The sequence below is a fragment of the Myotis nattereri genome, assembly GCF_964212035.1.
Source record: "Myotis nattereri genome assembly, chromosome: 9".
Taxonomy (NCBI): Eukaryota; Metazoa; Chordata; class Mammalia; order Chiroptera; family Vespertilionidae; genus Myotis; species Myotis nattereri.
In genome coordinates, this window is record NC_138084.1 from 971,214 (window position 1) to 994,702 (window position 23,489).

At 53.6% G+C, this 23,489-nt stretch overlaps 1 protein-coding gene and 1 pseudogene across 2 annotated transcripts; both read right to left on the reverse strand.

Annotated features, from left to right (window-relative positions):
* Positions 1-6,943: 6,943 nt before the first annotated feature.
* Positions 6,944-8,379, reverse strand: LOC308524717 (protein SET-like; annotated as a pseudogene). Its single transcript has 2 exons — positions 8,356-8,379; positions 6,944-7,788 (listed from the first exon to the last, which is right to left on the reverse strand). The product of its transcript is annotated as a protein SET-like (transcript).
* Positions 8,380-12,783: 4,404 nt separating this feature from the next.
* Positions 12,784-23,060, reverse strand: LOC308524631 (uncharacterized protein). The gene is made up of 7 exons (XM_081099207.1): positions 22,419-23,060; positions 21,822-21,950; positions 19,504-19,618; positions 17,742-17,815; positions 15,681-15,815; positions 15,210-15,250; positions 12,784-14,920 (listed from the first exon to the last, which is right to left on the reverse strand). The coding sequence occupies exons 1-7, from the start codon at positions 22,747-22,749 to the stop codon at positions 14,282-14,284; spliced, it is 1,464 nt and encodes a 487-aa protein (XP_080955333.1). The 5' UTR covers positions 22,750-23,060; the 3' UTR covers positions 12,784-14,281.
* Positions 23,061-23,489: the final 429 nt, after the last annotated feature.

A 23,489-nucleotide genomic window follows, 5' to 3' on the forward strand; every position in this document is an offset into this window, starting at 1 on the left:
TACAGTGGAACCAGTTACAGTGGAACCAGTTACAGCGGACCCAGTTACAGTGGACCCAGTTACAGTGGACCCAGTTACAGCGGAACCAGTTACAGCGGAACCGCATGCTGCACCGTCTCCCATCTGAACAATTCGCTTCTCCACCTGAAAACCCAAGTCTCCCCGCGAAAACGAGAGAGAACGGGCCGCGGAGTCAGTTTCCCTGTTACCGCCGCAGGGGATTGTCCTGTGAACATTTTTGGGTGTTTTTTGCCTTTCTTGCTGCTTATCATTATTGCTCAATTTTCATTTCTTTACTGTATATTTCCCTTCCTTTTTGTTAAATTGTCGCATTCTATGTCCTTTTTGTTTTTAAAGCGTTTATTTATAGATTAAACAGTAAAGAGACATGGGCTGTATATAAGAAAGGTCAGAGCAGGGCGTCCCCTGGGGGCTGGAGGGGCGAATTCAATGCACGTCCCTTCTGATGGGAAAGCATGATTCCCGGGTACAGGCCTTTGGTTGGTCTCTTCCCCCCCCCCCTCCCTCCGAGAGGCCAGTCTGGTCGCTGCTCCCATGGCTCGGGATCTACTTGCTCATCAGTGTATTTTGTTCGTTAGATTCCACATGGGTGAGATCACGTGATGCTTGTCCTTCTCTGACCGGCTCCTTGCGTTCAGCAGAATCCGCTCCAGGTCCCTCCGTCTGTCGCGAAGGGTCAGAGACCCTCCTTTCTAACGGCTGCATGTTCTCCAGGCGGAACGTGCCCCGGCTTTTCCCACGCGACGGCTGGGGGCACGTGCTCTGAACATAGGGCTGCGCACATTCTCTCTCCCTGGAGTTTCAGGTATCGAAGGGTGTATTGGGTCACACAGCTTTTGGCTAGAAGAACATCTTAGGAGGCACTTAAAAAAGGTCCCTGACCCTGGCCGGTTTGGCTCAGAGGATAGAGCCTCAGCCTGTGGCCTGAAGGTTCCCGGGTTCCATTCTGGACAAGGGCACATGCCCGGGCTGTGGGCTCCATCCCCAGTAGGGGGCGTGCAGGAGGCAGCCGATCAGTGCTTCTCTCATCATGGATGTTTCTATCTGTCTCTCCCTCTCCCCTGCTCTCTGAAATCAATAACAAAACAAAACAAAACCACAACTCTGAGCCCTGGCCCGTGTGGCTCCGTGGGTAGAGTGCCAGCCTGCACCCCAAAGGGTCTTGAGTTTGATTCCTGCTCCAGGCTCGTGTCGTGTTGCAGGTTCAATCTCTGGTTCCTGTTGGGACACATGCAGGTGGCAGCCCATCCATGTTCCTCCCCCCCCTCCCCCTTCCTCTCCCTCTCACCAAAAATCTATCCTCAGGTGAAGATTAACCAAAAAAAGGACAAAGAAAGGCCTCCTCCAGCTGAAGAAATGACAGCTCAGAGTGGCCACTGGGTGCCTGTCCTCCACTTGCTCATACATGTCACCCAGTTCATGCCACGCCCGGCTCCTGGCCAAGGGGGCAGCCCAGGACTCAGAGACCAAGGAGCCGGGGAGGGGGCTAAGGGCAGAGAGACAACCCTCCAGCCCGCGGGGTGCAGCGCCTGGGAAGAGCCTGGGGGACGGGGCCCACCCAGCACCCTCAGCGTGTCCTGCCCACCAGCTCAGGGCCCCGGGGACCCAGGCAGTGACGCTCCTGCCTGCCCTGACCCCCCCTCCCACCAGGGGAAGCTTTACAGGGACTCTCCTCAGAGCAGGAGGCGCTCGGCCCATCTGGGGATCGCGGAGGCGCCAAAGGGATGGACCCTGGACAGAAACTGGATGCTGTGACCTCTGACACCCGCCAAGTTCATGGCAGAGCCAGACCTCCCCTCGTGTGGGCCCCACCCAAATGCCAACACAGGAAATTTTTCTTTTTAAAAATATATTTTATTGATTTTTTACAGATATGAAGGGAGAGGGATAGAGAGTTAGAAACATTGATGAGGGGAAACCAAGATGGCGGCATAGGTAAACACCGGAGTTTGCTGCCTCGAACAACCACTTCAAAAATACAACTAAAAGACGGAACGGACATCACCCAGAACCACAGGAAGGCTGGTTGAGTGGAAATTCTACAACTAGAAGGAAAGAGAAAAGCACACCGAGACTCAGAGGAGGTGCAGTGCGGAAGTAAAATACTAAGGTGCGGAGGTGCATGCGGAGCGGGCTGGCGGCTGAGGGCACAGTTGTCGTTTTCAATCGGGAGGGAGTCTCAGGCTCTGAGCTCCATTTCCGGGCGAGTCTCTAGGGACCCAGACTCATACGGAAGAAGCAGGATTGTCTGGCAGTGGTTGGAACTCGAGGGCAGCTTTCTCTAAGGGGTGCTCGCAGCAATTACCGGGACATTGAGAAGCAAAGCCTCTGAGGGCAAGACTGAGAGCAGCCATAACTGCTAGCCCCGCCCTGTTGATCCCTTGGGACCCGCCCAGCCCAAGCCCTGCAGGGAGGCTTTTGCTGGTTAGATTCAGGCAAACACTAGATTAGCACCTCCCTAGGGATCCAGGAGCCAGGAAACCCAGAAGTCAGAGTGGGAACATCCAGATTGCAGCTCCGTGGAACCATAAAGGACACACTCAGGGGGAAGACTCAGTGAGCACCAAGGCCCCATTGAAGCAAGTCTTGCCCCAGAGGGGTGTCTCCAGCACAGAAGTCCTCCCACTGCAGACACAGCTGATTCTCACAGCCAATTGGCCGGGAGATCAATTCCTCCCAGTGATACCTACAACAATCAAGGCTTAACTACAACAAGACTGTGCACAAAGACCACAAGGGGGTGCACAAAGAGTGTCCTCCTCAGGTAATTGGGGAGGCTGAACCACTGGGCCCTAGAGGACACTTAGCACAGAAAACCACTGTATCAACACAGGGAAGCATAAAAAGTGCGGAGACAAAGAAACAGGACACAAATGACAGAAATGGAGGAAAGCAAACTACTGGATATAGAGTTCAAAACCACACTGATAAGGTTTTTCAAGAATTTTCTAGAAACCGCCGATAAACTTAATGAGATCTACAAGAAATCTAATGAGACCCTCAAGGTTGTGATAAAGGACCAACTAGAAATTAAGCATACACTGACTGAAATAAAGAATATTATACAGACTCCCAACAGCAGAAGAGAGGAGCGCAAGAATCAAGTCAATGATTTGAAATACGAAGAAGCAAAAAACACCCAACCGGAAAAACAAAATGAAAAAAGAATCCAAAAATACCAAGATAGCGTAAGGAGCCTCTGGGACAGCTTCAAGCGCACCAACATCCGAATTATAGGGATGCCAGAAAAAGAGAGAGAGCAGGATATTGAAAACCTATTTGAAGAAATAACGACAGAAAACTTCCCCCACCTGGTGAAAGAAATAGACTTACACATCCAGGAAGCACAGAGAACCCCAAACAAAAGGAATCCAAAGAGGACCACACCAAGACACATCATAATTAAAATACCAAGAGCAAAAGACAAAGAGAGAATCTTAAAAGCAGCAAGAGAAAGAAACTCAGTTACCTACAAGGGAGTACCCATACAACTGTCAGCTGATTTCTCAACAGAAACTTTGCAGGCCAGAGGGAGTGGCAAGAAATATTCAAAGTGATGAATGCCAAGAACCTACAACCAAGATTACTTTATCCAGCAAAGCTATCATTCAGAATTGAAGGTCAGATAAAGAGCTTCACAGATAAGAAAAAGCTAAAGGAGTTCATCACCACCAAACCAGGATTATATGAAATGCTGAAAGGTATCCTTTAAGAAGAGGAAGAAGAAGAAAAAGGTAAAGATACAAATTTTGAACAACAAATACACATCTATCAACAAGTGAATCTGAAAATCAAGTCAATAATCTGATGAACAGAATGAACTGGTGATTATAATAGAATCAGGGACATAGAAAGGGAATGGACTGACTATTCTTGGGGCGGGAGGGGTGTGGGGGATGCGGGAAGAGACTAGACAAAAATCGTGCACCTGTGGATGAGGGCAGTGAGTGGGGAGTGAGGGAGGAGGGTAGGGTGGGAACTCGGTGGAGGGGAGTTATGGGGGGAAAAAAGGAACAAATGTAATAATCTGAACAATAAAGATTTAATAAAATAAAAAAAAGAAAGAAAAGAAACATCTATGAGAGAGAAACATCGATCAGCTGCCTCCTGCACACCCCCTACTGGAAATGTGCCCGCAACCAAGATACATGCCCTTGACCGGAATCAAACCTGGGACCCTTCAGTCTGCAGGCCGATGCTCTATCCACTGAGCCAAAAAAGTCAGGGGCAAACCATATTTTTAATATTAAAACCGGTTTAAGCTTAACTGATGTCTTTAGAATAATTGCAAAGAGTGTGTGATGTAATCTTTGGGTTGTGTATATTTAACAGTCCTTCCAAGTTAAATTTTGAGACTTTAACCGAGAGATAGCTTTGGGACATTCCCATGGCCCTGGAATGACTCGGGATTTATTTTCTCTTCTAAAAAAAAATATTTTGAACTAAATTAGGCAGGTTTAATATACTTGATATTACATGGGAAGCTTTGTCAAACAAAAATTAATAACTGTTCTATTTATATACATATACTAGAGGCCCGGTGCACAAAAATTTTTGCACTTGGGGGGGTCCGGCAGCCCAGACTATGCCCTCCTGCAGTCTGGGACCCCTTGGGGATGACCACTTGCTGGCTTAGGCCTGCTCCTTGGGGATCGGGCCCAAGCTGGCAGTCAGACATCCCTCTGGCAGCCCGGCAGCCCTCAGAGGATGTCCACTTACCAGCAGGGAGCAGGCCTAAGCTGCAATCTGACATCCTTAGTGCTGCTGAGGAGGTGGGAGAGGCTCCGGCCACCACCACTGTGCTGGCAGCCATCAGACTGGCTTATGGCTGAGCAGAGCTCCCCCTATGGGAGCACACTGACCACCAGGGGACAGCTCCTGCATTGAGCATCTGCCCCTGGTGGTCAGTGTGTGTCATAGTGACCAGTCATTCCCAGTCGTTCTGCTGTTAGGGTCAGTTTGCATATTACCCTTTTATTATATAGAAAGGATAGAGGCCTGGTGCACGGGTGGGGGCCAGCTGGTTTGCCCTGAAGGGTGTCCCGGATCAGGGTGGGGGTTCTGCTGGGGTGCCTGGCAAGCCTGGGTGAGGGGCTGATGGCTGTTTGCAGGCTGGTCAAGCCCCCCCAGTGGGGACTCTCACCCCATGGAGGTTTGGCCAGCCTGGGTGAGGGGCGGATGGCTGTTTTCAGGCTGGCCACACCCCCTTTAGGGTGGGGGGTCCCCATTGGGGTGCCTGGCCAGTCTGGGTGAGGGGCTGAGGGCCGTTTTCAGGCTGGCCAAGCCCCTCTGTCGACAGAAGCTCCCAGCCTCTCCTTTTTTATTTTTTATTCTGGGATTTATTTACCTTCTATAATTGAAACTATGTTGCTTTGAGTGGAGCTCAGAGTCAGCCGCAGCAGGCGGGGAAGCTTGGCTTCCTCCATCATTGGGGCAACCAAGCCTCCTGCTTGCTCCCGCTCTGTGGCTGCCGGCCGCCATCTTGGTTGGGTTAATTTGCATACAGTCACTCTGATTGGCTGGTGGGCGTCATTTAAGTGTAGCGAAGGTATGGTCAATTTGCATGTTTGTCTTTTATTAGTGTAGATTTTGTTGAAATGAGTGTTATAGGAATTTCATTTGCTTCAGAAAGGAACATGCAAAGATTCAGAGCCAAGTTCAAACAGGAAACTCTCAGTGGGGGCAGGTGTCTAGTCGGGGACACCAGGCAAGCGAAAGTGATGGTTCCCTGTGGGGCGTCTGCCGGTGATACTCGGGTATCTGCGTTTCACAGATTGGGAGTTTATGAATTACTTTCAATGCTCAGACACTGCTCTCAATAAGCCATGTGCCTCATTTTAAAATCTTACCTGTTGTTTATTCTTTATATGCTGAAAGTATAATTGAGTCTAAAGGTACACAGATTTTATATTATTCTCTATGTAATTTTACAGGAATTATTAATTACCAAGAAATTGTTGTCTTGGGAATGTTATATTTTATAGAAAAGCAAAGTTTTATTTTTATCAAACCTATAACCCTGCCACTTTTATTTTCTAATTTTTTATTTTGTGTGTACACATTTAGTTTTATTGTAACAAAGCAACTTGTACACTTTTAATGTTTAAAACTGAGCATTATCTTTTCTTTCCAGTAAAACAAAAGGAAAATTTAAAAATAAACAGAACAAAATTACAATAGAGAAATGTCGATTCCGAATAAGATCCTACAGGCTCTGCTGATTCTCCCATCGAGTGGCAGGGCTCAAGTCATCATTAGGAGAGAAATTTATTTTAAAAGTGTCATCTTAGACTGCAAGGATGTCCGTTAACATCACAATTAAACATGCCAAAGGAGAAGCCATGTTGTCAAAATGCCCACTTAACCCATCCAAACATCTCAAACCCACCCTTTGTTGACCTTCTATAACCCCCCTTTTAAAAAAATTTTTTTCTTTTTTTAAACAAGAGAAAGTAGACAGATACATGTTGGTAAATGCTAACTGTCCATATTCACATAGAGACACAGTGTAATCTCTGAGCCCAATATACAGAGAAAGGAGGGAAAAAGCTAGAATTCTCTGCAACACTACACAGGGGCCTCCGGCCTCCCGCTCCCAGCAGAGCTCAGGGAGCACAAGGTTTTTTTCCCCCACAGAGCACGGTGGTGTTGGTTCCATTAAGTTTTTCTCGAGACAGGAAGGGATAGAAATGAATTTGGAACAGAAAGATTCTTTTCCCACTGTATTCTGCTCAAGGTACATCCCCGTCCCCCCCCCCCCCCCCCAATAAGATGAGAACCATGGTGTAAGGAGAGAAGAGAGACCTCAAAAGCAGGGCGAATGAGCATAAGAAGGGGGGGGGGGAGAGAAAGAGAAAAAAGACTGCAAGTTGCTCCCAGGGACTGGAGTAAATTAAAAAAGGTTGGGATCCATCAGTGTTCATCAGTCATCTTCTCCTTCACCTTCCTCTCCTTCCCCCTCATCATCATCTTCATCTTCTTCACTTCATCCTCATCCCCTGCCTCATCAATATCTTCCAACCCTTCCTCTTCTTCTTCATCATCATCATCTTCTTCCCCTTCCCCTTCTTCATCATCCATGTCAGGAACCAAGTAGTACTGTGATGGATTTGGCCAAATGTCGTCTTGGGTGACTTCTCCCAGCTCATCTGCGCCTGCATCAGAATGGTCCGTGACCAGGTACAGAAGCTTTCTGGCTCCTCGTGCTGTCTCTCCTGCTGGCGTTATTCTGTGCTTGACTCGAACGTTTCGTCAAACCCTTTCCAGATTTCCATTTGATTTCAGCGGACTTTGAAGATGGATTACCACTCTCATTCAGATGAAACTCTTTGGAGAGAACTTTATTTTCGAAGTAAGGATTTTCATCAAAATAAAAATCGATTCTGTAACCGGATTTAATATCTTCAAATGCTGTCCCTTCAACTCTTGTCAAATAATGCAGCGCCTCGTCATCCTCTTCCCCAAGCAGTGCAGACACTTGTGGATGGTTGACAAACGTTGTTACCCCAAAATGTGGGATTTTGGCGATCAATTCTGCCCTCTTCTGCAAAAATGGTTGGCGGAGTTTGTTATATGTCTGTTCTACTTTCAAAATCTCCCCACTGGCTGCTCAGTAAGTCTGTCTATTTCGTTTTGTGCTTCATCAACATGTTCAATCGCTTCTTGCTGTTCTTTTTCTCCCTTCGGCACGTCCGGAGGGGCCGGCTTCTTCTCCGGCTTCGGGGCTGGAGGCGCTTTGGGTTTCTCCGCTTGCGGGGGGAGCGAGGACTGGCGTTGGGGGCCTTACGCGCGGGCAGCCTGAGAAGCAGATCGCTGGGAAGTGGCGGGGCCGGAAGGCGCGCTGAGACTCACATGCCACTTTTAAATTTTGTCATTCGTGGAGAGCTTTTTTCTGATGCAGTTGTAGGTATATTATATCTTTAGGAAACTCCATGAAAGGGACTCTGACCTACTCTAACTTGCAGGCTTCGAAGCAGGTCATATCTTTGAGCTGGGTGCAGATTTATAGGACTTCAAGGAATAACTGAATTCAAAAAAAGACTACTGGCAAGTTATCAGGATAAACAAAAATAACTATGGGACTGAATGAATGGAGAATAATTATTCCTATGACTGTTTAAAATATTGTTGACTTTTAACTCTTTTGTTTCCCAAACATACGGAAAATGAAGGCACAGCCATTCTGCATGTAGGAACTAATAAGTGCGGAACATCCATTTCTCACGTCTCCCAGGAGACAGAGGTCCAAAGACTACGACAGCCCGGAGAGTGTGTCCATCGGGAAAGACATTACCGGGAGACTCGCTCCAACAGTGTTAAGGGAGCTCACCTTGCCGGGTACCTGACCACGACGGACATCGGCCCGTCTCTGACACGCGCCTTCATCTCAAGGATGAGGAGCCGCCGCCAACAATGGAGGAGGCAGCCAGCCAGCCCAAGTCGTCCACAGGCCTGTGTGCTCACAGTGGCTGCGGCTCTGCCTCGTTCTTAGGTCCCCTCATTGTTATGCTTGAATGAATGTAAAGTGATTTTATGCGGCCATTATCCTCCTTGTGGTTTCCTGGTGGAAACAGTAGCTGTCTCCCCAGACCCCTTCCCTATTAGACATGAAACATTCCCACCTACTGGACAGTGATATTCTGCTTATCAGCTATGATAATGAAGTTGATGTCTTGGGGTTTTTTTTGGCCACACCTGGTGGCCTTCTACTATCAATATAAGCTTTGGTACAATTTTTAGGCAATCCTATATAATAAAAGAGTAATATGCAAATTGACTATCACTCCAACACATTAATGGCCGCTCCCATGTGGTCTAAGATGGCTGGCAGGGGAGGGCAATTGTGGGGGAGCAGGCCTGCAGGGGAGGGCAGTTAGGGGCAACTGGGCTGCCAAGGGAGGGAAGTTAGGGGTGACTGGGCCAGCAATGGAGGGCAGTTGACGGTAACCAAGCCTTCAGGGGAGGGCAGTTGGGGGCAATTGGGCCGGCAGGGGAGCAATTAGGCATCGATCAGGCTGGCAGGGGAGTGGTTAGGGGCAATCAGGTAGGCAGGCAGGTGAGCGGTTGGGAGCCAGCAGTCCCGGATTGTGAGAGGGATCCCAGATTGGAGATGGTGCAGGCTGGGCTGAGGAACACCCCTCCCCTCTTTGCATGAATTTCATGCACCGGGCCTCTAGTATCTATTATAAAGGACTTACCTTGGACAAACCTCTCCAAGAACCCTTCCCTAATAATTCCCCCGGTAGAATAATATATGGGTCTAATCTAGATGAGTATTTTAGGTGAATATTGTCTAAATATAGGAATGGATGAAATTAACTGCCCAGAAGAAAAATTGGAACTTCTGGACAATAGCAGATACTTGTTCCCCTCAGATCCTTCCTTGTCAAATATTAGACATTTTCTGTTCCTAATCGATGTTATTGGTTTATTATAACTTTTGTTCCTGGTATGTAAATGTGATACTAGAGGCAGAAAAACAAAACTCAAGACAAAAAAAAAAAAAGACAAGCAGCAAAAATACTTAAATTAGGGTCACTCAAAAATTAGAAATGATCCTTGGATCATTTTATGTCCTTTTTAACAAGGACATATAGGACCTGACTGCCTCCCATTTACCTGCCCTTTTTAAAAAATAATAACAATAATTCGACCTTAAGTGCCATCTAAGCTTATGGTCTTGCCCCTCCCCCGTGGCCCACCTGTTCAGCAAGACTCGGTGACACTGAGCCTTCCTAGGAATCAGCCTTCCTGGCACCGTGGGACTCCATTATCCAACCAAACGGTTGGTCATCAATGCAGCCTTTGGATTGATTTAGGGCCAAAGGGGGATGTGTGGGCGAAAGGGGCCACGTGCTGACCTGACAGCTCCGGGGGGGCCTGCGTGGCCGTCTTGCAAACTCAGACCTGAAGCCACCACAGGGACGGTCTGAAATTAAACTTTAACTAAAGCCGTGATGGTGGCAGTCACCTCCTGGGCCGGTATCTTCCCTGACAAGGGCAGCCTTTACCATAACTGAGCCTGTCTGTCTTTCTGCATCTGTGACAACACAGCCTAGAAATGTCTGGGTAACGTGTAACTTCCCTTTTCCCGGACCCCTTGGGGCACAGCCTAATGTGCTGGGTGAGGACAGAGACCACCAGTTCCGTCATTGTCATGTTAACTGTTCCTGCACCCGCCTAAGCACGTGTCCATCATTTCACCTTTTATCCAATCCCAGGGTTCCCCCCTTTGCTTTCCCCGCCTCCCTAGTCTATCACCAATGGATTTCATGTGACCCACGTCCCTTTCCTTCGATTGGCTGTATAAATACGGGTGGAACCGCCATTCTCCGGACATTATCTCAATTCGTTGAGGTTCTGCTTTCCGGCCTATGTCCACAGTTTGGCTCCAATAAACTCAAAAAATTCTTTACAGGTTTCAGTGGTTTTTAGGTTAACACTCTCTCAAAACCAATGTAAAAAGTTATTTTTTTAAACAAAGACCCATGCGAAGCACCTCACCCGCTTGCATAAAAGGCCAAGCACCAGCCAGCCGGTCGTAAGGCCAGAAGGAAAGCTGAAAGGCGAGCGAATCGCCAAGGGAAAGCTCTGCCTGCAGGTGCGGCACCTTCTGCGGGGAAACCCAGAATGTCCAGGACACAAACAAGCTCACTCAGAGGTCAGGGCGCAGCCGGACCGGGAGCCCCGGGCCTGTGGACCCGCCCAGGCGGCTTGGCAGCGGCTCACAGGCCCCCCGGTGGCCCTGGACCCAGAAACAGGCCTGGGCGCAGCTTGTGCGGGGCCAGCGGGGCGGGTCCCTGGACGGACCTGGTGGAGGCAGGGCGGGCAGGGGGTGGGGCCCCGGGGTGGGAGGCCGGGGAGAAGAAGGGGAGAGAGAGAGAGAGGAGAGAGAGAGAGAGAGAGAGAGAGAGAGAGAGAGAGAGAGAGAGAGAGAGAGAAAACCCTCCCACACGTGCCCAGGGGTTTAAACCTGCAACCCAGCCACCTGCCGGGACCGGGAATCCAGTCCGGGACCCCTCGTGCCTGGGCCAAAGTGCTACCCGCTGGGCCACGCCGCCAGGGCGGGACCTGAACTTGCAGGCTTCACAGAACAGCTTTCCCAGCTCCGGAAATGAACCCCCATAACGAAGGCTTTGAATCGAGGGCTGCCCCGTCCAGGGCAGGATCTGGGGTCTCCGCCTGGACATTCCCTGGAGGCCATAGAGCAGCGGTTCTCAACCTGTAGGTCGCGACCCCTTTGGGGGTCGAATGACCCTTTCACAGGGGTCGCCTAAGACCATCGGAAAACATATATAATTACATATTGTTTTTGTGATTAATCACTATGCTTTAATTATGTTCAATTTGTAACAATGAAAATACACCCTGCATATCAGATATTTATTTATTTATTTATTTATTTATTTTGGGCAGAGATTGACAGAATTTATTTTTTTAAAACTATGATCAAACCATATGCTGTCTACGGAAGACCCACTTTATTTTATTATTATTATTTTTTAATGTTTATTGTTCAGATTACTACAGTTGTTCCTCTTTTTTCCCCCCATAGCTCCCCTCCACCCAGTTCCCACCCCACCCTCTGCCCTTACCCGCCACTGTCCTCATCCATAGGTGCACGATTTTTGTCCAGTGTCTTCCCGCACCCCCACACCCCTTTCCCCCCGAACAATAGTCAGTCCATTCCCTTTCTATGTCCCTGATTCTATTATAATCACCAGTTCATTCTGTTCATCAGATTATTTATTCACTTGATTTTTAGATTCACTTGTTGATAGATGTGTATTTGTTGTTCATAATTTGTATCTTTTACCTTTTTCTTCTTCCTCTTCTTAAAGGATACCTTTCAGCATTTCATATAATACTGGTTTGGTGGTGATGAACTCCTTTAGCCTTTTCTTATCTGTGAAGCTCTTTATCTGACCTTCAATTCTGAATGATAGCTTTGCTAGGTAAAGTAATCTTGGTTGTAGGTTCTTTTTTTTATTTCTTATTTATTTATTTTTTTTAATAATTTTTATTTCTTGAAGTATTACAAAGAGTATTACATATGTCTCCTTTTTTCCCCCCTTGACATTCCCCCGGCCCCTACCCCCTAGTGTCTTGTGTCCATTGGTTATTCTTATATGCGTGCATATAAGTCCTTCAGTTGATCTCTTAAGCCCCCCCCCCCAACCCTCCCCAGGCTTCCCACTGTAGTTTGACAGTCTGTTCAAATCTGTTATGCCTCTGCATCTACCCCTGTTCATCAGTCTATACTGGTCCCCATTATCTGTCCGAACCTCACTGGAGCCATCCCAATCTCACTGGGGCCGTCTCAGTTGGTTGTAGTTTCTTGGCATTCATCACTTTGAATATTTCTTGCCATTCCCTTCTGGCCTGCAAAGTTTCTGTTGAGAAATCAGCTGACAGTCGTATGGGTACTCCCTTGTAGGTAACTGACTGTTTTTCTCTTGCTGCTTTTAAGATTCTCTCTTTGTCTTTTGCTCTTGGCATTTTAATTATGATGTGTCTTGGTGTGGTCCTCTTTGGATTCCTTGTTTGGGGTTCTCTGTGCTTCCTGGACTTGTAGGTCTATTTCTTTCACCAGGTAGGGGAAGTTTTCTGTCATTATTTCTTCAAATAGGTTTTCAATGTCTTGCTCTCTCTCTTCTTCTGGCACCCCTATAATTCTGATGTTGGTACGCTTGAAGCTGTCCCAGAGGATCCTTACACTATCTTGATATTTTTGGATTCTTGTTTCTTTTTGCTTTTCCGGCTGGGTGTTTTTTACTTCTTCGTACTTCAAATCTTTGACTTGATTCTTGCAATTCTCTAGTCTGCTGTTGGGAGTCTGTATAATATTCTTTATTTCAGTCAGTGTATGCTTAATTTCTGGTTGGTCCTTTTTCATATCCTTGAGGGTCTCACTAGACTTCTTGAGGGACTTACTAAAGTTATGGGCGATTTCTAGAAAATTCTTGAAAAACCTTAGAACTGTGGTTTTGAACTCTATATCCAGTAGTTTGCTTTTCTCCATTTCTGTCATTCGTGACCTGTTTCTTTGTCTCCGCATTTTTTATGCTTCCCTGTGTTGATAGAGTGGCTTTCTGTGCTAGGTGTCCTGTAGGGCCCAGTGGCTCAGCCTCCCCCAATAACCTGAGGTGGACACTCTTGGTGCACTCCTTCGTGGGCTGTGTGCACAGTCTTGTTGTAGTTAAGCCTTGATTTCTGTAGGTATCAGTGGGAGGAATTGACCTCCAGGCCAATTGGCTGTGAGAATCAGTTGTGTCTACGGTGGGAGAACTTCTGTGCTGGAGACACCGTTATGGGGCAAGACTTGCTTCAGTGGGGCTTTGGTGCTCACTGAGTCTGCCCCCTGAGTGTTTCCCTTATGGATCTGAGGAGTTGTAATCTGGATGGTCCCACTCTGACCACTGGGTACACTGGCTCTTGGATCTCTAAGGAGGTGCTAATTTAGCCTCTGCCTGAGGCCACCCAGCAGGAGCTACAGAGAGATCTGCAGATTCCTCTTCTTTGTTTGGGGTTTGGAGGTGCCCAGATGAGGCCCAGCGGTGAAGCAATTCAAGCTGCTGTGGGGCCTTGGGCCTTCTCTTGGAAGTTCTGGGTCTGTCTGGCCCAGCTGCAGTTTGTTAGGTAATTTTAGATTGCAAAGGGCCAGGGCATTCATATGCAAAAGGCTCTGAGCACAGCTTGGGTGGGGACGGGTCTCAGGGCATCAACAGGGTGGAGCAAGCAGCTATGGCTGATCCTCAGTCCTGCCTAAGAGGTCCCAGGTCTCAGTGTCCCGGTAATCACTGCAAGCACCTCTGAGAGAAAGCCGCCCTCGAGTTCCAAGCAAGAGTCCAGTTTCTCCCTGTATGAGTCTGGGTCCTCAGAGACTCACCCGGAACTCGAGTTCAGAGCAGTCAGGAGCTTGAGACTCCCTCCCGATTGAAAAAGACAGCCATGTCCTCATTTGCCAGCCCTTTCTGTGTGCACCTCCGTACCTCTGCACTTTACTTCCACACCTCCTCTGAGTCTCAGTGTGCTTTTCTCTTTCCTTCTAGTTATAGGATTTCCACTCAGCCAGCCTTCCTGTGGTTCTGGATGATGTCCATTTTGTCTTTTAGTTGTATTTTTGAAGTGGTTGTGCAAGGCAGCAATTTCAGGTGTTTACTTATGCCGCCATCTTGGTTTCTCTCCGCATATCAGATATTTATATGATGACTCATAACAGTAGCAAAATTATAGTTATGAAGTAGCAACGAAAATAATTTTATGGTTGGGGGTTAGGATTAGGAAGTGAATCCTCCTTTGAGGATATGCTTTCCATGGAGTCTCCAAAGGGGGTATAAGGGATGGAGGGAGGGGGGAGAGAGAGAGACTCATCGACTGGCTGTCTCACGCGGGGGCTCTGACGGGTGGGGAGTGAACCTGCAACCCAGGCACAAGCCCTGGACCAGAAATGGAACTTCCCACCCTTCTGTGCACAGTCCGACGCACTAACCACTGAGTGACGCTGGCCAGGCTCAGAAAGTTTTGCTTTCAGACCGTCCTGTGTGGTCACCTGGTCTCCGAGGCGGAAAGGCGGTCTCACAGGCCTCCCGAGCTCCTCAGCGGCAGCAGGTGGCCCCTTTGTGTCCACAAGATCCCTCAGGACCTCAGCCGGACCCTCAGGCCCAGGGGGCGGGGGGTGGAGAAGGGTCAGGCCGTGGTGACCAGCCTGGGGCCCGGCCTCGTCACCTGCCTCCGGCCGCGGGCCGTCTCCCGCCGGCCTCTCCGGGGCCCCGGGGAGGATCAGGGACTCGGACGCCACGTCCAGGCGGTCTTCAGGCAGGTGGAGGGCCCCTGTCGTGGGCACCGGAGCGTCTGCATCTGGGGCCTCAGGCGATGACACGAAGGGCACGGAGCTCTCCTGAAAAGGCAAGACGTGTCTGGAGTCGGGGGTTCAGCCCGGGTGCCCCCGCAAGAGGACAGGGGCCCGTAGACCCCAGGCTCAGTGGGGCCGGGCCGGCTCTGGTCTCGGCTCTGCCCGCACGGCTGGCTCTGCTGGCCTCGGTGCCTCAGTTTCCCTCCAGAGTCTAAGGCGCCTCCAGCTCAGCCCTCGGCTCGTGTTCGGCTGAGCTCGGGCAGCGAGGGGCTCGCTGCAGCTGGAGTGGGTCCCCCCCTCCCAGCCCGGGGCTGGCCTGGCCTGGAGCACTCACCAGGCTGTCTCTTCTGGAAGGGCGTCCTGTGGAGACAGGTCCTGGGAGACAGACGGCAGGTGGTTACCGGAAGGTGCCAGGAGGTTCCTCTGAGCTGAGGCGGTTCCAGAAGCGATCACAGCCCCCCACCCCCCACCCCCACATCAGGGAAGCTCCCGGAAGGGGCCACTGTGCCTCGCCCCTGTTTCCTGGTTGCACAGCTTCCAGAACCTGCCAGGAGCCCAGCGTCCCGAGCTCAGCAGCTCCGGGCTCTGCCCCACAGACCTGCCCACACCCTGGCCTCGGCCAGGGCTGCCACTGGGAGATGGAGCTGGCACCCATCAGTGACGCCTGAGGGACCCCCTCTCCAGCCAGGCCCGTCCCTCAGCCCCAGGCACCGGCCAGCTAAGGCCCAGCCCTGTCCTCCCTCAGGCGCCCGGACCGGCCCGGTTGTCACGGCCTCCCGTCCCCTGGCTCCAGCTCGGTGCTCACCTGCATGGGGACAGCAGCAGGCCGCCCGGCCGCCTCCGTCTCCGGGTTTCCTGACGCAGAGCATGACGAGGGCCCCGGCCACCGCGGCAAAGAGCCAGCCCGCCATCCAGCAGAACCGGTGTCGGCTCCCTGGCCCTGCGGACAGACAGCGCCTCAGCAGCCACCCTCCCCCCCCCCGGTTCCTGCAGCCACGGACCAAGGCCCACAGAGCAGCGCTGAGCCTGGGAAGGTGCTTGAAGGACATGCAAACGCGAGGCTGAGGAGGTCGGCACCCCGTGTCCACGGGGCCACGGCACTGCCACCCCCAGTGCTCCTGGGCCGAGGAAGTATAGAGAAGTTATGTGTAGCACACATCCGTGCACATGCATGCAATACACATGCACCTACGTATGCATACACACACATCACATATGCACGCACACACATCACATATGCACACATCACACATGCACACACGCCACATATGCATGCACACACGCATCACACATGCATGCACACACGCATCACACATGCATGCACACACATCGCATATGCATGCACACACATCACATATGCATGCACACACATCACATATGCATGCACACACATCGCATATGCATGCACACGCATGCACACCGGAATGTTATTCACCCTTAACCTGAAGGGCTTCCTGCCTTTGTAAGAACGTGAATGGCCTGGAGGGCACTGCGCTCAGGGATGTCAGACGGGGAGACAGACCCTGCGGATCTCACTCCCTGTGTGTGGACCCTGAAGACAAAACAAACTCAGAGAAAAGGGGGACAATCGAACAACATCTCCACTCACTGGCCCAGCCCAGGGCCCCCCTGGGGAGAAGCCTGGGGGCGGCCTGTGCAGCCTGCCCAGCCTTCCTGGGGGGCCGGCACCCCCAGGGCAGGTAGCGCTGACCCCGCCCCCACGCGGAGCTCAGGTGCCGGGTCTCAGGTGGTTCCCGGGCCACGTGAGTGTGTGAGTACCTGGTGCTCTGACGTCCACCCTGAAGGGACGTTCTGTGTCAGGCCAGGTCCCCGCTGACCGGCGGGACCCAAATCTGATGTCATGACATTTCCCTCCGCTTTCTCCTCTTTTTTTTCACAAAGTGGACATTTTTATTAATTTCAGAAAGCGAAAGGGAGAGACAGAGAATCATCAATGACCGGAGAGTCACTGACCGGCTGCCTCCTGCACGGCCCCCACTGGGGGTGGAGCCCACAGCTCAGGCCTGTGTCCTGACTGGAATCGAACCGTGACCTCCAGGGTCATAGGTCGACGCTCCGCCCCGAGCCACGCCGGCCGGGCGTCCCTGTTTCCATGGGAGGTCTAGAGCTTCGGGTCTGAGTTCGGTCTGTGGTTCGTGGCGAGTTAATTTTCCTCCCGTCTCCCCAACAGCATCGCTTGAAACACTGTCCTTTCCACACAACGGTCTCGCCTCAGGGCTGATGTGATTGGAATTCCGGCCGAAGGCCACCAGCAGGTGAACGACTGACAGGACGTGGCCCAGTCCACACCCGTGAGTGTCACTCAGCGCCAGGCGCTCTCACAGGTCCCACAATAGGGAGGCTCTGGAGGACACGCTCCTGAAGGGAAGGAGCCAGACACGCAGGCCACAGGCGCCCGCCCCCTGTCTGCCACGTGTCCGGAATGGGGAGATCTGTCACCCCAAGCAAATCAGGGCCTGCTGGGGCCGCAGGGGGACAGGAGAGCTGCTGTTTAATGGGCGGATGCGAATGTTTCGGGGAGACACAGAGGTGGGTGCTAAGAGCCCCTGAACTGCTCACCGGAGCCCAGCCGGGTGTGGCTCAGCCGTTGCTCAGCGGTCGAGCGTGGCCCTATGAGCCAGGAGGTCATGGTTTGATCCTGGTTTCGGGCGTGATCCCCATGTGGGGCGTGCAAAAGGCAGCTGATCCATGATTCTCTCTCTTCATTGATGTTTCTATCTCTCTCTACCTCTCCCTTCCTCCCTGAAACCAGTAAAAATATATTTAAAAAATAATAAATAAATTTTCTATAATGTGGTTCTCGTCCCCAGAACATACACGTTGGGCCCGACAGGAACCCTCTTACCTGGGCCGGGCCGGCCGCACAGGGTGTCCGCCGTGGCGTTGCACATCTGCAGGACGACCTTCCCCTCGGGGCACCTGGGGGGGAGACGCCACACTGTTCCTCCCTCCACGTCTCCCAGGCCCCGGGCCCAGGGGCGCTGTCAGCGGCAGAAGGTGGGCTCGGGGCGGGCTCCTGCCGAGCTCCCTCACCCACCGTGGGAGCACCGTGTGCCCGAGCCGAGGCCCACGAGGGCCCAGGGCACCCACAGCCCAGCGTTCACCCCTGAACCAGCCTCTCAGAGGTCATGGCCCTCATCCCACGGGGGAGCCACGGAGGTCCCTCCAAAGAACCGGCTCGGCCCCGTGTGCAGGCCTGGGAGCGGGGAGCGGGGGTCTGTCCTGCGTGTGAGGGGCTCGGCCCTCAGGTGTCCTTCCTCGTGGTCCCAAAGTTAGGGGCTGGTCATTGTTTGTCCCGTGTTCCGAGGTCACAGGGAGGCGTGTTTAGACCCAGGACCAACGCTCGCTCGCGCAGGCCTCACGTGCTCACAGCTCTCTGCACACCTGAGGGGGGACCCGGAGGGACCTCTACATCACCGGCCCCTCGCCTTCCACCATCGCCGGCTCCCCACCTTCTGCCTGAGTGCGGGAGGCTGGCTCTGAGACCCCACACTCCAGGGTCACAGCGTGAAACACCTGCAGCCCCGCCGGCGGGCTCAGTGGCTGAGCATCACCCCCTGAACCAGGAGGTCACCGTGGATTCCCCGTCGGGGCACAGGCCCGGGTTGCGGGCTCCATCCCCGGTGGGGGGCGTGCAGGAGGCAGCCGGTCCATGATCCTCTCATCATTGCCGTTTCTCTCCCTCCCTCTCCCGTCCTCTCTGACATCGATAAAAATCCATTTCTTTTAAAAAGGGAGCTATTTTGCCAGGGGTTTCACCGCTGTCATGTCTCCCAGAAGGTCCCCCATCGAGCCCACCCGGGGCCTCAGGATGAAGCTTCTTAGGAAATCTGTGCGTGAGACGGCGCTAAAGGGAGGCCATCGCGGAGGAGCCGGGCCTCCCGTGACCACGTCCTCCTAAGGGGAGCCTGTTCGCAGGGAGCGGCCAGAGACGCAGACAGGAGGCGGCGCGATGGCGGACAGACAGAGGCCGCAGCGGCAGGTCTAGGAGGAGCGCCAGGGGCGCCGCCACCCAGAGCCCAGGAGGCAGGAGGGTCCCCCCCAGAGCCCGCGGGGCCGGCCCTGCCCACACCTGGTTCCTGGCTCCCGGGCTGCGGGCCTGGAGAGAATTGTTCCCGAGGTTTGTGAAGCCGCCAGGACCGGCGCCTGTGACAGACCAGGGCCCTGCTGGGGGGACGGCCTTGCAGCTGGGACAGGGCGCGGGGCTTACGGCTACTCCTCTGCCCAGAGCCGCCTCCTCTGGAACCGTCTATGGCTCCCACCTTCCTCCTTCCTCGGGCCTCTGCGTCTCCCAAACCCCGCCCTCCAGCCCTCGGGGACCCAGGCCGGTTCTGTGCTTCGGCTTCTGTGCCGACCCCACGGGGCTTTGGTGGGATGAGCGGGTCGTGGCTCTGGGTGGACGGAGCCCTGGCCCCAGGGCGGCCCCGGTGGGAACAGCCAGGCCACTGGTTGGATTTCATCTGCAGGCGCCTCCACGTGGCAGGTGCTACCAGGTCACAGATGGAGAACCGAGGGGCCACGGCAGAACCCGAGGCAGACACGCCACGGGGGGCGGGGGGATGGGGGGGGACCCAGGCTGCACGGCTGCCTGTGCCCAGAGGCCGTACCTGGTGCAGCGGTAGCAGCTCTCTGGGCAGTGCTCAGAGTCGCAGTAGAACTCCCCGGTCTTGCACTGGCACCGCCGGTCCTGTTTCGGGGTGCAGCCACTCACCTCCTCCTGGTCTGCGGGGGGAGGGGAGGCGGGGTCAGGCACCAGGGCTGGGACTCTGTACCACCCATACCGGCCCCTCCGGCTGCCAAGTCACAGGCACCGAATCCACAATCTCCCTCCCTCCTCACACTTACAGACGACCAGGTGACGACTAGACTCTATTACCAGCAATCGGGGTGCCTATGGTCGGGCCAGAGGGGGCCCTGAAACCTGGGCTGTCTGTGGAGGGGCCAGAGGGGGCCCTGAAACCTGGGCTGTCTGTGGAGGGGCCAGAAGGGGACTCTGAAGCCTGGGGTGTCTGTGGAGGGGCCAGAGGGGGGCCCTGAAACCTGGGGTGTGTGTGGAGGGGCAGCAGGTGCCCTTGCGATGTGGGCTGGGAGGACAAAGCTAGTTCTGCCCTCAGAGATACCCCCAAATTATCCCTTTCATCGTGTTCGTCCCCTAAAGGGCAGGTCAACACCCCCAGTGTGGGGGTGCAGGGGGCAGCTGTGAGTGACACAGCAGACAGCGAATGGGGCCGCAGAGAGCCCCAGGCCCCACCTGCTGGTGGTCAGCTCGGCGGTCACCCCCACAGCCCGCCCGATGGCCGCCAAGGCCGGGCCCTGAAGCCTCTCGGGGTGCACGGCTCCATCGAGGGGGCGGGCCCTCCAACCCCCTCTGCCCAGCGTCTGAACTGCAGGTGAGATGGGAATAAGGTGGGGCCACAGCCCAGCCCGAGACCAAGCCCGTCACCCACTCGCCTGCAGCCCCGACCCCATCCCCAGTCAGCGTCCGTGACTTCACCCCCGGCCACGGGTGCAGTGTGGCCCCGAGGGACCCCCGTGCACACGCCTCTGGGCTGGCGCTGGGCTCACTCCTGTCGTCGGGGCTGGTCTCCGTGGGGGGCACAGTGCAAACTCACATATCGCTTTGCCCGCCTTCTCTGCCAGTGGACATGGGAGGCTCCCGGTGATGCCATCGCACACCGGCCGGGCTCTGACACACGGGGGAGCGGGCCCCGGTCTACACAGAGGCGGGCGGTGGGGAGTGGGGTACGCCCGTGGGAACGTCACCCACTACACCCAGTGTTTCCTCCGAGGCTGGCACTGACCCCATGTCTCCTGTCGGGCCAGGATCCCCACTGCCCTGCCCCCACGTGCGGCACCAGCTCTGGCAGAAGTAGGACAGTCCACCTCTTCATTCTCAGAGACCCGTTCTTTTTGTTTCTTAATTATATTTTATTGATTTTACTTATTTATTCATTTATTTATCTATTTATCTATTTATTTATTTGGTTAATCTTCACTCCAGGATATTTTTCCCTTGATTTTTTTTTTGAATTATCTTTAAGTTTAGATCTTTGGAAAATGCTTTTTTTTTTAATTAAGAAAAATATAGATATTCTTGCCCTGGCTGGTGTGGTTCGGTGGATAGAGCATCAGCTTGCGGACTGAAGGGTCTCAGGTTCGATTCAGGTAAAGGGCACAGGCCCGGGTTGCGGGCTCGATTCCCAGTGGGGGGTGTGCAGGGATGCCCTCCCAGGCCCGGCGTCTCCCACAGCCGCAGCTGGGACAGGTCTGGAAGGAGCCACAGGCAGCCCCGCCCAGAGCCCGCCCAGGGCCCGCAAGGACCCGCTGGCCGGGAGTGACGCAGAGGGCAGGCCGCGTCCACACGGGTGCCAGGCCAGCTGGGTGTCCTGGGAGAAACACAACCCGCCCGGCCGGCGTGGCTCCGTGGCTGAGCGTCCATCTATGAACCTGGAGGCCACGGCTCGATTCCCGGTCCGGGCACAGGCCCGGGATGCGGGCTCCATCCCCAGTAGGGGTCGTGCAGGAGGCAGCCGATCCATGATTCTCTCTAATCATTGATGTTTCTCTCTCTCTCTCCCTCTCCCTTCCTCTCTGAAATCAATAAAATATATTTTTTTTAAATAAAAATAGCCCTAGCTGGTTTGGCTCAGTGGATAGAACGTCGGCCTGTGGACTGAAGGGTCCCAGGTTCGATTCCGGCCAAAGGCACATGCCCGGGGTTGCGGACTCAATCCCCAGTAGGGGGCGTGCAGGAGGCAGCCAATCGATGATTCTCTCTCATCGATGTTTCTATCTCTCTATCCCTCTCCCTTCCTCCCTAAAAATCATTAAAAATATTTTAAAAATAAAACATAAATGTATTTTTTAAAAATTTACAAAAATGGGCTTCGGGGTCAAGGTCAAGACTCAAGGGTCCGGGACTCACCCTCGCGGCAGATGGTGCACAGCAGGCAGGACTGCAGGCCGTTGGCGTGTCCCGTGTAGGTCCCTGTGTCACACGCCTCACACTTGCTCCGGGTGTGGGGGCTGCTGCATGGCTCCTCGACATAATGGCCTGTGCAAGAGGTCGGGGTGCGGTCAGACCCACCAGGCACGCCCGGCGCCCCGCTGTGCGGCCTCCACGCCAGACCCTGGGCTGGCCTCTCCGGGGAGAAAATGCAAATCCCTGTCCCTGGGCGTTAGCATTAGAGTAATCTCTGCCTGTTACCAGGTCGTGGAAATGACGTAGCAATCGCTCCCCGACAGCTGTGTGGTGGGGCACCCGGGACCCCGACCCCCACCCAGGACACACCTCTGAGGCCCCCAGGACGCGCCTCTGGTCCAGGTCAGTCAAGGCGGCAGGACCCCAGCCCAGCGTCCAGGTCGCCATGGGGTCGCAGGGCCCAGCCCGGAAGGCCCCGAGGTGGACACGTGCTCTGCTGGCCAGCACGTGCCCGGCCGCTTCCTCCCTGCCGCCCCATCAGAGCCATGGCTCGACGTGCATTCAGTGCGGGCCCAGCGGACAGAACCCGCCCCCACTCACCTGCGGGGCAGCGCTGGCAGCAGCGCCTGGCAGACCAGTACTCGTCGGGCCCGCACCTGCTGCCCGGGCTCAGGCTCGCCGCGCTCAGCTCCGACGACAGGTTGCTCGAGGTGCTGAGAATCAGCTGCAAAGACGGGAACCGTGTTTCACCGCGTGGACTGAAGGGTCCCGGGTTCAATTCCAACTCAATCCCTGGCCCTGGTCTGGGTGCGTGCAGGAGGCAACCAATGGATGCATGTCTCTCTCCCCGTCTTCCCTCCCACTCTCGCTGAAAGTCAGCGGGAAACGGGTGAGGATGAACAGGCACCTCGAAGCCAAGGCCGTAGCCCATTCTCGTTCGAGTGCTTTAAAAAATGTCCGTTTCAGCGCAGTCATCTCACTGTAAGTCGTGCGAGGCCAGATGTGTATGTGCAAATGGAATGTTAAATTCGCCTCCCTCCAAAGCAGACGCGACGAAAGGCAACGATGTTCTAAACCCCAGGACCGAGCCCCTCACCCAGGCACAGGCCCTGAGCCCCACTGTCAGCCAAGGTGCAGGATTCATGCAACTGTTCCAAGTTCAAGGGCTTAGCGCCCGACACAGACAAACAGGAAGAAGCTTGTGGTTTCTATCGATTTTAAAAGACTCTGGACCCTGCTCTCACGCTTTAGTGAGCCACCTCTGGGAGCCAGCTCCCTGGGGGCCGGCCGGTGAGGGGGGGACGTGGGGGACACTTTTGGGGGTGAGGGCTGCACCCACTCTCCTGCAGGGATGTTTGCGCTCACCGTGAACACATGTCAAAATGCCAAACTGCACACTTTCCTTGGCCACATGATAGATTTATTAGAACAAATTCCATGACGAATCATATAAAAGAACCGCTTTCTGAAAGACGCTCACAGACCACCTGAGCACAAACACGGAGGAGCCTCCGCGAAGCCAGACAAGTAAGTTACTGACCCCAGGTCGGGCTGGAGCGGGGCACAAGTCTATGAATAAAGAAAGTGTATGGCGCCCTGGCTGGTTGGCTCAGTGGATAGGGCGTCGACCTGCAGACTCAAGGGTCCAGGGTTCAATCCCAGTAAAAGGCA

Bases quoted from the DNA above. Each gene is read 5' to 3' on its own strand.
- LOC308524631 (XM_081099207.1), bottom strand. From the start codon at position 22,749: ATGGGCTACGGCCTTGGCTTCGAGGTGCCTGTTCATCCTCACCCGTTT. The intron at 19,619-21,821 runs GTGAGTCCCGGA...CTCCCCCCGCAG, and splicing joins GTGCACCATCTGCCGCGAGG to ACCAGGAGGAGGTGAGTGGC. The intron at 15,816-17,741 runs GTAAGAGGGTTC...GTCTGTCCGCAG, and splicing joins GTGCGGCCGGCCCGGCCCAG to GGCCAGGGAGCCGACACCGG.